This window comes from Stegodyphus dumicola, chromosome 3 (assembly GCF_044657685.1).
Source record: "Stegodyphus dumicola isolate Sdum_Otavi_A_Nest chromosome 3, ASM4465768v1".
Taxonomy (NCBI): domain Eukaryota; kingdom Metazoa; phylum Arthropoda; class Arachnida; order Araneae; family Eresidae; genus Stegodyphus; species Stegodyphus dumicola.
In genome coordinates this window covers 140220056-140234994 of record NC_140770.1, presented here as the reverse complement: position 1 = coordinate 140234994, position 14939 = coordinate 140220056, and the positions used below count along the sequence as shown (strand labels likewise).

General features: G+C 32.3%; 1 protein-coding gene across 1 annotated transcript; it reads right to left on the bottom strand.

Moving 5' to 3' along the window:
• Positions 1-1413: 1413 nt before the first annotated feature.
• On the bottom strand, positions 1414-7706 carry LOC118205825 (uncharacterized). The gene is made up of 3 exons (XM_035378110.2): positions 7460-7706; positions 3445-3665; positions 1414-1825 (listed from the first exon to the last, which is right to left on the bottom strand). Exons 1-3 carry the CDS (start codon positions 7656-7658, stop codon positions 1493-1495), a joined length of 753 nt encoding a protein of 250 aa, XP_035234001.1. The 5' UTR covers positions 7659-7706; the 3' UTR covers positions 1414-1492.
• Between the last annotated feature and the right edge of the window lie 7233 nt (positions 7707-14939).

Here is a 14939-nt window from a genome sequence, read left to right as displayed (position 1 = left end):
GATGATATCTTAAATATTCCTGAGGCAGATCTATCACCTTACAGTACAGTTAAAGTACCATATGTAATTGTTGCTGATGGTGCATTTCCTCTTTGTCCAAATGTAATGAAACCTTACCCTGGGCAAAAATTAAATCACCCTAAAAGAATTTTTAATTACCATTTGTCAACAGCTAGAAGAGTATCTGAAAATGCCTTTGGTATTCTGGCCGCAAGATTTCAGTTGTACAAGTCGAACATACTGTCTTCCCCTCAAAATGCCAAACATTTTGTAATGGCTACTTGTTGTCTACACAATTTTTTAAGATCTACATCTTCAGCTGTTTATACTCCCAAGTACAGTATAGATGAAGAGGATGTGGCACAGAAATGTTTGAACCTTGGTGATTGGCATAATGCGCAAAATGCACTTGCTTCACTTCCAACAGTAAGCCACCAAGGAACTCAACAAGCCAAGTACATACAAAACATATTTTGTAAGTATTTTAATACTGTTGGCTCAGTACCTTGGCAGAATGAAATGTGTTTATTGCATTAATTATTACTTTTAAATTGTATATTTTTCTACTCCGATTCTTTGTAATATTTCATAAAGGCTATTTGCTCAAATTTTTTCTTTAAATTCCCAATACAAATGATTTCTATTACTTTCCTGCCCTTTATTAAATTTTATACTTTATCCAAATAGCAGAATATTTTGAATTTTGAGGACTCCTTTCTGAGTGTTTGTTTCATCACTTGGTGAATATTTAACATGTGTATAACTTTGCTGTAATCAATATGAATGAAATACAAATGATTTCTATTACTTTTCTGCCCTTTGTAAAATTTCATACTTTATCCAAATAGCAGAATATTTTGAATTTTGAGAACTCCTTTTTGAGTGTTTGTTTCATCACTTGGTATAACAAAAGGAGTTCTAAAACATAACATGTGTATAACAAAAGAATCTTTCGAGTTATATATCCAGTTAAGATTGAGTTACCTAAAATTAGATTCTGTTTATCATAAAAATATTCCAAAAGTATAATTATATTGTTACACTGTAACTGCTTACATTATACTCATGCCAAAAATGTAACTTAGTAAAATAAATAACTCTGAATGGTCATTTGCTAAGTCATTTCTTATGCAGTAAATAACAATACACGTAAAAATATATAATTAATGCTAACAGAAAGTGAGACTGAACAATATTTCAGTTTTTGCTGTTTATTGAATTTATCTAATCGAAATGCTTATCAAATATTATTAGTGACTATGAATATTTTATATTCCTAACATAAAAACATGAAATGCAATAAAATTTCTCATTGGACGCACATTTTTCTCTTAATGTAATGTGTATTATAATCATGTTTAAATAAATATTTACATAATTATTATGCGCAAAATAAATTTACAGAATAGCATAAAACAGAAATAGAAGCCAATTTTATTTTATAAAGAAAAAAAAAACCATATTTTAAATTACACAAAAAAAAAAAAGTCGGCTACGAAAATTTTGCTTTAAAAATCAATTTTTGTATTTTCATTTTCAGTAGTTCTCTTTTCCACAAATTGGAAATATCTAAAAGGGAGGAAGCGACATACTTGCCAAACAGAACTTCTGTGTTATTTTCTGTTTCCTGCACTTTTAAAAGTGCAGCAGAAGCAGTGGATAGGAAGTCCTGTATGTCACTGTCCTCCCTTTTGCCCTTCTTCCTTTCAGCTGGCTTGGTGCTTGTTGAAGGAGAAGGAGAGGGCTCACTCACATCTAGAAGTGACTCGCTAAAAATGAAATTTTGGCTAATGGCAGGAGAGGGCTGCTCTGTACATTCTTCCTCCTGAAAAGAATATTAAATATTAGTGTCCATCTGTTTTTAAAAATCTAGCAATACATTCACATAAATAAACTACTAAAACAATTTAAGTCTGAACCTTGATGCAGAATCTCGCTGTAGCAACAAAATGTATAGCCCTTGGTTAACTAGACACTATCATTGCAATGCTTTACGAGGGCCTTAGCCAAAAATAATAACAGTCTCTCTTTAATCAGAAATAAAAGGCCATATTTTGTTGCAATCATGTATAGGAATATAAACATATTATAACTAAATAGAAAATGATAATGCGAATACAGTAAACCGTCATAACACAAACTCGCTTAAAGCGAACATACAGTTAACATGAAAAAATTTTGGTGCCGGCAAGTGATGTGTATAATCATAGGAAGTTAGTCCTCTTCAACCTCTGGATCAAGGCATTACTGAATTTATTAAGTTAGTTATAAGTCTTACTGCAGGTAATTTGCGAGAGTTGAATTTTGTGCGTTTGAAAAGACAGAAATGCAAACGTGGAATCTGCTTTATGCAGTCAAAGCTACCGGTGCACCCTCAAAATCTGTGTCATCAACATCAATCTGTGTCATACAACAAAAAAGTAAATTATCTCAATCAGAATAACATTAACTGTGTGTTTACATCACATACAGTGCAAAAACAAGATTATTGTAGTCCATGATCTGCCACTGTGGTTACAACATACAACAATAATTCTAGATATTAACAAAAATGCTGTAATTTTACTTTTGAACCTATACAATCATTGCATATAAGAATATTTAAATTACCAAAATTATTTCAATTACTTTATTTACTTAAAATTATATTTAAAAATCCAGTGCTATAAATTAATGATAATATATTGTTACGGTTTTTGTATTCATTTAGCTATTTTAGTAGAATTAATTAAAATTGTTTTATATCCCCGTGCAATGCAGGACGAGACTTATTTTAAGAGAAAGCTATGTCGAAAAATTAAAAATACATGAGCACTTCATTTAATAGATATCTCAAAATTTATCTTTTGCTTTCCAGAAAAATCGAGAAAATACCTGAATATTCTCGTGCTTCATTTAAAAAGCTCATAAAATCTGAAGGAAAACATCTAAATTAAGTTGTTGTTTGGATAACTGTTGTTGTTTATTGTAGCAAATTCATGGGGAAATCGGATTAGCTTTCTCTGTTCTTCCGTGGAACGGTGTTTGGTACACCAGCATACCTGAGCAACAAGGCTCTACCCCTTGTGGAACAGTTTGCAAATTGCAAATGGTATGATGAAATAACCTAAAAGATATCTAAAGCAATTTGCTTTTTATAATAAAGTTTTTAAAGTGAATAATTAATAATTTAGAATTCATATTTAAGTCAGAAGTTTGGAAATGCTAATTAAAGTGTTAAGCAACGTCGAAAGCTTTCTCTGTTTTAAATTAAGTTCTGTTGAACGTTTTCGTATTTTAAAAGATAACTACTGTGAGATATAGAGATATTGTACAAATATGTCTAAAGAAATCTAAGCATTTTGTTTTTATTTGTGGTAAGAATAAATTTCATTCACTTTTCATCGGACTTGTGCATTCAATTTATTATGAACCCCTATGCATGCAACAATATTAAACACTTACCTCTTTTACTTCATCATGTATGATATTTGAGGAGAAAGAATTATCCAAATTGGAGCAACTGTCTTCTGCCATCGTGCCATCATCCAAGAAGGACAGGCGTTGGAAATGCTCCCATTTCGGAACGAAACCCTGTCCTCCACTGCCACTTTTAAACGTGAGCATTCTTTTCCGCTCCCTCCTATACTGGCTTCTCAGATTTTTAAATTTTGCAAGCATCAAGTCTATAAATTTATGGTACACAATAAGTATACATAAACATACATACATTTCTTAACTAAAATTCAAAACAGATAAGCTTTGGAAGACTTCAGTTTTTACTTTTAACTTGAGAAGTCAATCTGCAAGTAAAACAAATGCTCAGTTTTCTTGTCTTTTTGAATTTGATACATCATACAAAGAAATTAAGAGATGGTTATCAAGGTTGTTCATGAGTTGTGTACATATTATGTAAATAAAACAGAATTCAGATAGAATTATGCAATTAATTTTAGTAAACTAAATTGTAGGGTTTCCCTTAGTTCAATTAACAAATTATTCAAATTTTTGTTATCTTTCCTGAACTCATCAACTTCCCTTCGCATTTCATCACCAGGATGCTAATATAAAGTTAAGTGAAACGAGTATTTCAACGGGTGACTCTGAGTTTATTCAGAGTGTGTTGTCGCTAGGCAGTGCATTTTACGATTCTGTCCTTGCTGTTACGCTTTTTTTGCCATTTAAATAATTATAACGTCAGGTAGGTTGTCAAGTCAACCTAGTTAGTCTTAAGGTGCTGGTCCAGCACTACTTTTAGTCCAGCACTTGAATTGATTGTATAACGATTCTGAAGTTCCACCGCTAGTTGTCGGTCTTATTGCAAAGCATGAAGTACATGCCCTTTTTTATAGCTGAAGATAATAAAGGGTTATTTTCGCCCTTCTTCTGTGCTGGTATTATTTCACGCCTGTGCGAGAAGTCATCAGGTTTCTTAATAGGATCTAGTAAGAGTTTATGTAGCCAAAGGAGAGAAAGATCTTATAAACTCTCAACATCAGTATTCCTTACTACTTTATGCATTACTTACTTTATGAAAAGAATAATGTTTAAGTAACAGATAAACACACTTCTGGTTATAGCAATCAAATACATCAGTAATAGCCAAATTCTGCATACACTAAGACCAGTTTAAAATGTGTGCTGGATAAGTCTATTTATCAGACATTACTTATGTGTATTTTCTGACATCTGCATTCCAATGAAAATTCGATGGCTCACCGGAAAATTTGTGACCTGGTGAAAGCATTTTCTTGATTAACTTTATGGCTCATAATTACTGTTCTGTCCATAAATACAAACAAACAAACAGACAAAAAAAAAAAAAAAAAAAAAACAGACCTATGATAAAATTCTATATGGTTGATATTTACATCCTCACAGCCAGCAGATACTATTCAGCAAAATTAAGATTAAATAAAGCAATCAAACATGTGCGAGTTGTTTACTGTCCCATAGAACACTCGGTAATATACCTAAAACACATTAATTATACCAACTCTAGAAATTAGGAGGTGCACATCATGAGTTTGTTTTATGTGATTATGGCAAAGCCTTGAGGGATATCTGCCAAACAGGAGGGATCCCTTTGTAGAAGATTTTTTTAAAACTGGCTCGTATACCAGCAACAAATGGGAAAAACCAAGAAAACGCCCATGTAGCCAGCCTGTTCAGGCAAAACTACCAGTGTTCAACGACACTTCGGCCACTGGTAGGCCCGTGAACATAATTGGCAAGTACAGTCCATTATGTAAACACACAGGAAGGTGATAATCAGTTGTGCACTGTTTGTTTTAAGTAACATTTCTTATTATTCATTAGTCATGTTTATATTATATAGATCATACATATAATATAATTATGAATTTACCCACAAACAAAATGTGTACACTCTTTAGTACTCAAATGCTCATCAATTATTTTTCAACTGATTATTACATATCCATAATAATTTGCAAAGAACTGATGATTACAGTTGCTGCCAATTACATGATCGTTATATGAATTAGAAGTAACTTCAAATAACTTTTTGGCAATGTTCATTTTTATATTCATACATATATATACACATCTAATAAGTCGGGTAGAGTAGACTTTAAGGTACCCTTTGTATTATGGCGAAGTTGTTGTTTCATTTATGCTAGCCTGAGTAGTTGAATGTTATGGAAACGTGATCGGGTGTACGATTCTGGGAAATTTTGAATCATGGGATGTTTTGTAAGCATTTTTGTGGTGTGTGTTGGTTTGATTCTTTAGACGGTACAATGGCCGAATGTAGTAAGATTAATTTGAAGTTTCTGTACGATTTGGAGCGAAAGGGAAAAAGAGCTTTAATTGACTGGTGTGTAAATGACGGTTTACTTAGTAGCCATTATAAGTGTCCTGTAATGTAGGAAGGATATGCCTCTAGTCGAATGTAAAAACCGTTTAGATGGATTTGAATGGGTTTGTAGGAAGAAAGGTTCAGATGGTCACTATGTGAAGCGTTCAATCAGAAAGAGTACCTGGTTTGAAAAAAAGTCATTTGAATATTATAGATATTTTGACTTTTACGAGGCTCTGAGTGTACAAAGTGAACTCGAAAATCACGGTAAGTGAATATTTGCTTTTGGTAGTGCTTAAATGTATAACATGTTTTTCCTTTTTTTATGTTATTTTATTGTTTGGTTTAAAATGTACTTTATTGAGATTATGTATTTTTTATTTGGCTATATTGTATGGTGCTCCTTTGACTTTTTAAGTGAAAATATATCGATGTGTACATGGACAAAGTAAAGGGAGTGCGCAATGCAAGTTTGTGCAATTCTGGGATTTTTTTTAAAGTGAAAATAGGTCGACGTGTACATGGACAAAGTTAAAAGAGGTCACAATGCCATTTTTGTGCAATTCAGGTATTTTTTTTTTTTTCAAGTGAAAATAGGTCGACGTGTTCATGGATAAAGTCAAAGGAGTGCTCAATGCCATTTTTGTGCAATTTGGGGATTTTTTTCAAGTGAAAATAAGTCGATGTGTACATGGATAACGAGTTTGTCTTGCGCAAGCCAAAATAACAAGTCAAAGAATTTCACAAAATCGGTATCCATGTACCACCAAAAATCGCCAAGGGGTACCCTAAACTATACTTTTACCGATAAGTCATATATTTACATACAGATAGAGAGATGCAATGGTTTAGAAGTTGTTGATATATATTTATTAGTATTAATGTAATGACTAAGATGTATATTAATGAATGTATATACAAATGTTTTTCATCATGCATAATAATAATAAAAAAAATTTCCAATGTTTCAACATGTAGCATTAACAATAAAAGTATAGTTTCTAATGTATTTATAATCCCAAAAGTATTTCATTAATAACATAAAAATAAAAGAAAAAATTAATTATTCTCATTATTACAAACTATGCTTTTCTTTTTTATGCTGTTTAAAATGTGTCACTGATTATGCAAGTAACAATTTAAAACATAAGTAATTAGGGGAAAAGCCGCACATATACAAACGGATTTTATGCTGTTTAAAATGTGTCACTGATTATGCAAGTAACAATTTAAAACATAAGTAATTAGGGGAAAAGCCGCACATATACAAACGGATTTTATGCTGTTTAAAATGTGTCACTGATTATGCAAGTAACAATTTAAAACATAAGTAATTAGGGGAAAAGCCGCGCATGTACAAACGGATTTTAAAACTGCCAAATTATTCAACTTAAATTTAAGAAATAAAATTCTATTATATAACAGCGATAATACACGATCAGCACGAAATACGACAAATTTGGAGAACTTTTGTAAACAACGAACGAACAATTTGTAAAGAAATGCGAACTGCAAGAACGTCGTAAAATACTATCAACTCTGAAATTTTCACAATTACATATTTAATGAATATATAAAAATTTTTAAAATGACTCAGGCAGTTATATTACAACAAAACAGCAATATATAGATATATAGATATATAAATTTTTGACTTACCGTACTGAAATTTTCCTGCATATTCCGGCCATCTTTCTTTCATATTTTCTGCTATTTCTTCATAGCCGACTTTTTTTAGGGTTTTTTTTGTGTAATATGGGTGCTTTATGTCCCATAAATATGGTTTTTTCTTAACTTCTTCAATTAAATCGGCCTCTATTTCCAACATCCTCGACTTCACAGTGGGAGCCATCGCCATATTAAAAGTTACCCGTGACTAGAGCTGGAGCAAACCGCATGTATTCGTTACTGAGTAACGGGTACATCGGTTGACTCGAAGTACCGATTCGGTACTCACAAATTCATTTCGTTACTCGCATCTGTCGTACGATGCGGTTTGTTCGAGTACGAATGATGCGGTTTCTATGCGAATACGAATGATGCGGTTGCTGTTCGAATACGAATGATGCGGTTGCTGTTCGAATACGAATGATACGGTTGCATCACGATGCGCTCATATTTTTCATAGATAATTTTGAATTTTTTTGGGCATCGGGCAAACTCTTGTTTACATTATGTGTTTTAGTTGAAATACTATTTAGTTGTTGATATTTAAGAAAATGAGCAATTTTGATAGCGTGAAGCGTTATTTTGTATTTGCTTTTTACTATTGCTATTTATGTTTGTAATTTGAAAATTTAGATAATTCATCTTTTTTTTTTTTTCGTGCCATAGTCTGATTTTATTGATTTGAAATATTTATATACTGCACTTAGGTATTGTTTATATAAGAATATGTAGGTTAATATAGGTTCTTTACTTCCTTGTATCAAATAAAATGGTAGTAATTATTGTAATCGAGAAAACGTTTGGGTATCATATTTTAACGGAAATATCCGTTTTTGACGATTACAGAATCCATGTCAATTATTTTTTGGGCTGACGCCTGTACGTACGAACACAATGAAAGACTCTCTCTCTCTTTTTTTTTTTTTTTTCAAAAAAACTTATTGTTAAATGTAATCCCATTTACTCTAAGCTGATACTTATGACTAATGATTCTGACTTTAAGTTGATACTTGAAAGAGATTTTTTTCGTGATGTGTAAGTAAGTATATATGCATTTTGCATAACTCAAAAACGGTTAGTTATAGAACGTTGAAATTTTGTATATGGGTCCGTGATAACATCTAGATGTGCACCTCCCTTTTTATTGCAATCGGTAATACTACCAAACGTAAATATGTATATATATATCAAATAAATTATAATTAAATGTAAATTACACACACACACATACTTTGCTTGATATATATATATATATATATATATATATATATATATATATAATAAAAGCCAAGTAAGGCGAAAATAAAAGCTTTGGCTTTTATTTTATTTAATTATTACTAAATAAGTTACTTGACTTTTATTTTCGCAATCATTGGTTGTAGTCAGGGCTTAATTTTTAAAATTAGAAGTGCTGGAGCTCTATGGAAGGCAATCAGGAAAGATGAATAAATAAATAAATAAATAAAAATAAATAAAATAAGTATTACAATAATAAAATAATTAGCAACTAGAATATTAAATTATTATTATAATTCAATAAAAATTTAAAGACAAATGAAAATTTAATTAATGAATAACTAAGTAATGAAATAAAATACCAAACATCGTCTTGTTTGGGGGCTGTGGCTAAAATTGCAATTTAAGAACTAAGCCGAGCATAAGCTAAATTTAGGCTTTTGATGAGCAATTAATATACTGTTTACCAGAGTATAGATAGAAATTTGGTTATGTAGCCCATTCTTCTAAAACGACGTTTCGTAGCTGCCTTCCATCACCAATTCCTTTTTTTTTTTTTTTTTTTTTTTTTTTTTTTCGGTTTCGGTTTATTCGGTTTATTCGGTTACAGCAAAGCACACTACGGCTATTGCCTACGGGGAGGGAAGCCTTCGTGTAGGAATTTTTAAAGGGAACTGACTCATATGCAAGTTACACACGGGAATAACAATGAAAACGCCCGTGCAGCTAGCCGTTAGCCGGGAATTGAACCCCGGACCGAACTATTAGTGCTCAGCGACTTTACCGCTCGAGCTCTGGTGGGCTCTTTTTTTCTTTTCATTCGCTGTTTAAAAAACGGGTGTTCACGATAAAGTAAGCACATGTTTACTTGAATTAAAATGGGTTAGACGATGTGACTCTTCCTACTTTAATCTCACTTAGCTTTTGATTTCTAATATTGATTCAATGTTTTCTGTAGACAAAGTATTCTGATTAGAATAATAGATTTCAAACATGTTCAAAAGGTGTGTATCTGAATATAATTAGGTTTTTATAACATAGGGCCCATTTTATTAGTTTCACATAGTTCTAAAGCAATTGAACCACAGCATCGTTGTTTTGAAAGAAAGTAAAAATGTGAGAAATGTATAATGAACATTAATATACAAGCTTTATTAAAAGTAGTCAGCCTTTTAAAACGTGACCGTCTATGCTTTTAGAGGATTTTTGGAGCTCTGTGCATTTGCTCTGGCATCTTAAAAAAGTGATGTTCAATATCAACGTATGTTTATGCTCTCAAAAATACAGGTTTCTTTCAGAAAGCGACCTCTTAGAAGTCGTCAATAAATGATTCAGTATAAATATTTTCTAATAGACCATAGAATAAATTTATTTTAACGTCAATTTAAAAATGGCTGCTTGTACTAAGAGTTAAGAGCAATAAGACTCTAATTTTTCTTTCGCAATTAGCTATCATGCCAGCTGAATTGTTTTCTGCATAACCTTTATTGTGTATAATTGAAATATTTAGCTATGCATTCAACAAATATACAACAAATGTAAGACAAATCATTAAAAAAATTAAAATTTGGAACATTAATGATAATTTTTTTGTTATACATAAAATATTATTAATGAATGATGAATTTATATCATATTATATATAAATCAAAATTTAAACTCCTATTCATTTATAATAAATTGAAGAAAAGCTATAAAGTGAATTATTTTTTAAAAACAAAACGAAAATTTAAAAAAAAATTTGTCATATACCTAGAATCTAAAAATGACGAACACTGAATTTTACGACTCATGTGTGTATGGGTGCACTTAATTACGGCAAGGCACACTATGGCTATCTGCCTAAGGGGGGATGCCTTCGTGGAGGACTTTCTAAGGGAAACTGGCTCGTATACACGTTACACATGGGGAAAACCACGAAAACACCCATGTAGTAGGACCGTTCGCGGGATTCGAACCTCAGACCGAACTAACAGTGTTCAGCGACTTTACCGCTCGGCCTCTGGTGGGCCGTTTTACGACTCATATAATAATAAATGCATGTTCATATTGTAACAGAAATTTTGTTAGAAGTCTAGCATATGTATAGTTATTTGTGATCTTTTAAAACTGTCGTAACATAATGCATATTTATCATTATCGTGAATCAAAACAGTATGCTTTACATCCTTACAAATATACGTGATAGATTTTAATATTTATTTCTGCATATACTTACGTTTCCCAAAGACACGAAAGCAAGTCAAGCAGATTTTTGTTGTATTAAGCAGACTTAAGTTCTCTGTTAGCTAGTGTAACATAATTTCGGATGTTAGTGTAACATAATTTCGGACTCTATGAGCCTTCCAGAATTATTAGCAAAATAGTGGAAACGTCTTTACAAAGTGTTTTTATAAGGAAACAACAGATGTATACTGAGCAGTGATCAACTGATATATTTCTTAAATGATTTGGTTTAGTTGATTATGACAAAACATACTGGGGCTATGTGCCTAAAAGGAAAAATGCCTTCGTAGAGCACTTTCTTAGGAAAGCTGGCTCGTATGGTACGTGGTAAGCTGGCTTGTAAGCTGGTACGGGGAAAAAAACCACGAAACGCTTATGAAGCCAACCCGTTTGCCTGAGATCGAACTCAATACAAATCCCAAATAGATGAGAACCAATGAAAATAAATGAGATCGAACCAATACTTTCCCAAATACAAATACTTTCTGTATTTGGGAAAGTTTTATGGTCTTTATGAAAAAGTGAAAATTTGATATGGATTCCGCATGACTTCCTTCTACGACTATTTAAATTATGCTTATTTTTTCTGCACTTCATTTAAACTTATTTCCTCGAATTATTCTAACTCAATTAAGCGATACCCAAAGACAAGTTACAAATGGCATCAAACATTGCAAATTTTGAAACTAAATTTCCTGGTCAATCTTTGTCCTACAGGACTCAAACTTCTTGTATTTTTCTTTTTCATAACGAGTATGAAGGTTTTCCAAATATAAATATAGAAACCAGAAGACGACATTAAAAGTTAGATTTCATAATTTGCCCAAAACTAATTCTTTTTTTAAATTTGACATTGACAAAATATGAATATTTTCGTCATTTAAAATACTTCTGTATTTTTGTTGCACCGTATTTAAACTTGCTTCCTCGAGTTATTAACATTAAATTACATTAATTCCATTATCTATCGGAAAATAATTATAGCAAATCACCTATTTACGACATCTCTAAGAGGTCACCTTTTAAGATATCTCTATTTTTGGGAACATAAACAAACATTGGTAGTGAACATCATCTTTTTAAGACCACCACATGTAAAATCCTCTAAAAGCATGAATGGTTGCATTTAATAAGGACCCATTACTTTTAATAAGGAATGTACAGTCGGTCACAAAAGTATTCGAACACCGGCACCCATTCAGAAAATTTACTTTTCCGTTGAGAAACAAAATTGTCTCCAGAGTCCATCTTGGTTCGATAGAAAAAAAAAACAAAAGGATGGCTCATGTCCAAAATTGGCTAGGTGTATGAAACAAAATACAACATGACCTATCTGGGTGAGATGGGAAACAAAATGGTTGCTCACGTGATCCATTATTGCGCTCATAGAAAACGCAAAGTGTCGCTGCGGCTCGTCTCGGTTCGCGAAGAGTGAAAACCCAAAACGGTCTGCAGTGTCTATCTTTGTTGGATGAGAAAACAAAAGGATGGCTCATGTCCAATTTATTTAGGTGTGGGAAAAAATATAACGTGACCTATCTGGATGAGATGTCTCCAGCGATCCAGTATAGACTTTTTCCCCATCTGCAATAGGTGACATCTATAAACAATTTCATTGAAATCTCCTCGAAATATAAGAAACAGCTAGCTCGTGAAATTGTAAGGTATTCCCAAAAAATTCCACTTCTTGAAGAAGGAAAAACATCCTAGCTGCAGATGAGGTAGAGAGAGAAAAAGCATGTTGCACTATGGAGAGCCCGCACGCTTCTGAACAGAAAACGTGGAATGCTTTTATAGAAAAGAGTTGAAAGTGAAAGTAAAAGCCGATTGCAAATTTTTCACTTGGTTGCCGACTGGGAAAAAATTTTCAGAGCTCAGAAAAAAAATTCTGAGATGTTAAAAAAAAACAAAACAAAACAAAAAAAATTAACCCTACCCCCTTTTTGTGTGGGAATGTAGTCTCACTGTTTCTAAAAATAGACCATGACTCATTCTAGGAATTATATGTTTTAGAAAGGATGAGTCATGGTCTTTGGGTTTCTTCATTCCAAAGTAAACAAAGTGAAGACATCAAATTAATAGAAAAAAAGGAAGAGGTTTTTTTTTTTTTTTTTTTTTTTTTTTTTTAGTTCTGGAAATATTTTTCCCATTCAACAGCCAAGAAATATTTCCAGCCAATACAATTTCATTTTTACTTTCACTTTCAATTCATTTCTTATATTTATAAGAACATTTCATGTTTCTGTTCAGATCAGTGTGGGTAGTTCAAGACGCAGCAACTCTACTCCATCCCACAACCAGGAAAAAAACAGCCCACTCAATCGCTGAAATGGATTAAAAATAAATTCTTTCATACATTTTTAAACCTCAAGAGTGTTAGCTGTCATGGAAAGAGCCTTTTTTTTTCCTGAGCTCTAAGAAAATGTTTCCCAGCAGACTCAATCGCTGAAATGGATTAAAAATAAATTCTTTCATACATTTTTAAAGCTTAAGCGTGTTAGCTGTCATGGAAAGAGCCTTTTTTCCTCTGAGCTCTAAGAAAATATTTCCCAGCAGACTCAATCGCTGAAATGGATTAAAAATAAATTCTTTCATACATTTTTAAAGCTTAAGCGTGTTAGCTGTCATGGAAAGAGCCTTTTTTCCCCTGAGCTCTAAGAAATTGTTTCCCAGCAGACTCAATCGCTGAAATGGATTAAAAATAAATTCTTTCATACATGTTTAAAGCTCAAGCGTGTTAGCTGTCATGGAAAGAGCCTTTTTTATCCCAGCCCACTCAATCGCTGAAACGGATCAAAAATAAATTCTTTCATACATTTGTTTAAACCTCAAGACTCTTAGCTGTCATGGAAACTGAAATTTATGTCACGGTTTGTGTGTCACACGTCGTCAACGGTATGATTTGAGGTGAAAATTGAAAACCCGGTATGAAAAATCTCTTTAACTTCACTTTAGAAGAAGATGTGGGATAGAGAGATTTCGTCATGGGAAAATGTCTTTCAATGTCCGTCATGGGAAAATGTCTTTCAATATCATGTCATCTCCTTTCAAATAGGATTGAAGGATTTTTCTTAAACTATGTTGAAATCTTGATGCATAAAAACCACGGATGGGAAATTCTAATCCATGGATGGATCATCCAATTTCGCTAGACCCTAATAAACGGTTGCTGATGAAATCCAAACGAGGGGTCCTTGCTTTTCAAATGGGAAAGATTTTCCCCTAAACGGAGGAATGATTTCTATTCTGTGAGACGTCAAAAATTGGAAAAAAGCTTGTGTTCACAGAAGCTCTTTCTAGAAGAGTGGTCCTGGGTCCAGATGAGGTAGAGAGAGAAAAAGCATGCTGCACCTTGGACAGCCCGCACAGTTCTGAACAGAAAACGTAGAATACTTTTATAGAAAAGTGTTGAAAGTGAAAGTAAAAGGCCAATCGTCTTGGCTGGAGAATTTTCACTTGGTTGCCGGCTGGGAAAAAATTTTCAAACCTCAGAAAAAAAAAATTTGAGATGAAAAAAAAAAAAAAAAAACTTTTTTGTTAATTTTTATCATGTCTTCTAGACATGATAAAAATTAACCCTACCCCCCTTTTGTGTGGGAATGTTGTCTCACTGTTTCTAAAAATAGACCATGTGTACCAATATACTACAAACGGACTTGAACGCCTGTTCTCAGTATGTAGCTATACAAATTTGAAGGTAAAATTTAAAAAAAAGACATCTTTTTGGGGAAAAGGGAGTAAATTTGTATAGGAATATACTACAAACCGAATTTAAGGCCTGTTTTCAGTATATAGCTATACAAATTGGAAGGTAAAAAAAAATAAAAAAAAGACATCTTTTTTTTCGGGGGGGAAGGCAGTGAATTTGTATAGGAATATACTACAAACGGACTTTAAAGCCTGTTTTCAGCATATAGCTATACAAATTGGAAGGTAAAAAAAATAAAAAAAAGACATCTTTTTTTTTTCGGGGGGAAGGCAGTGAATTTGTATAGGAATATACTACAAA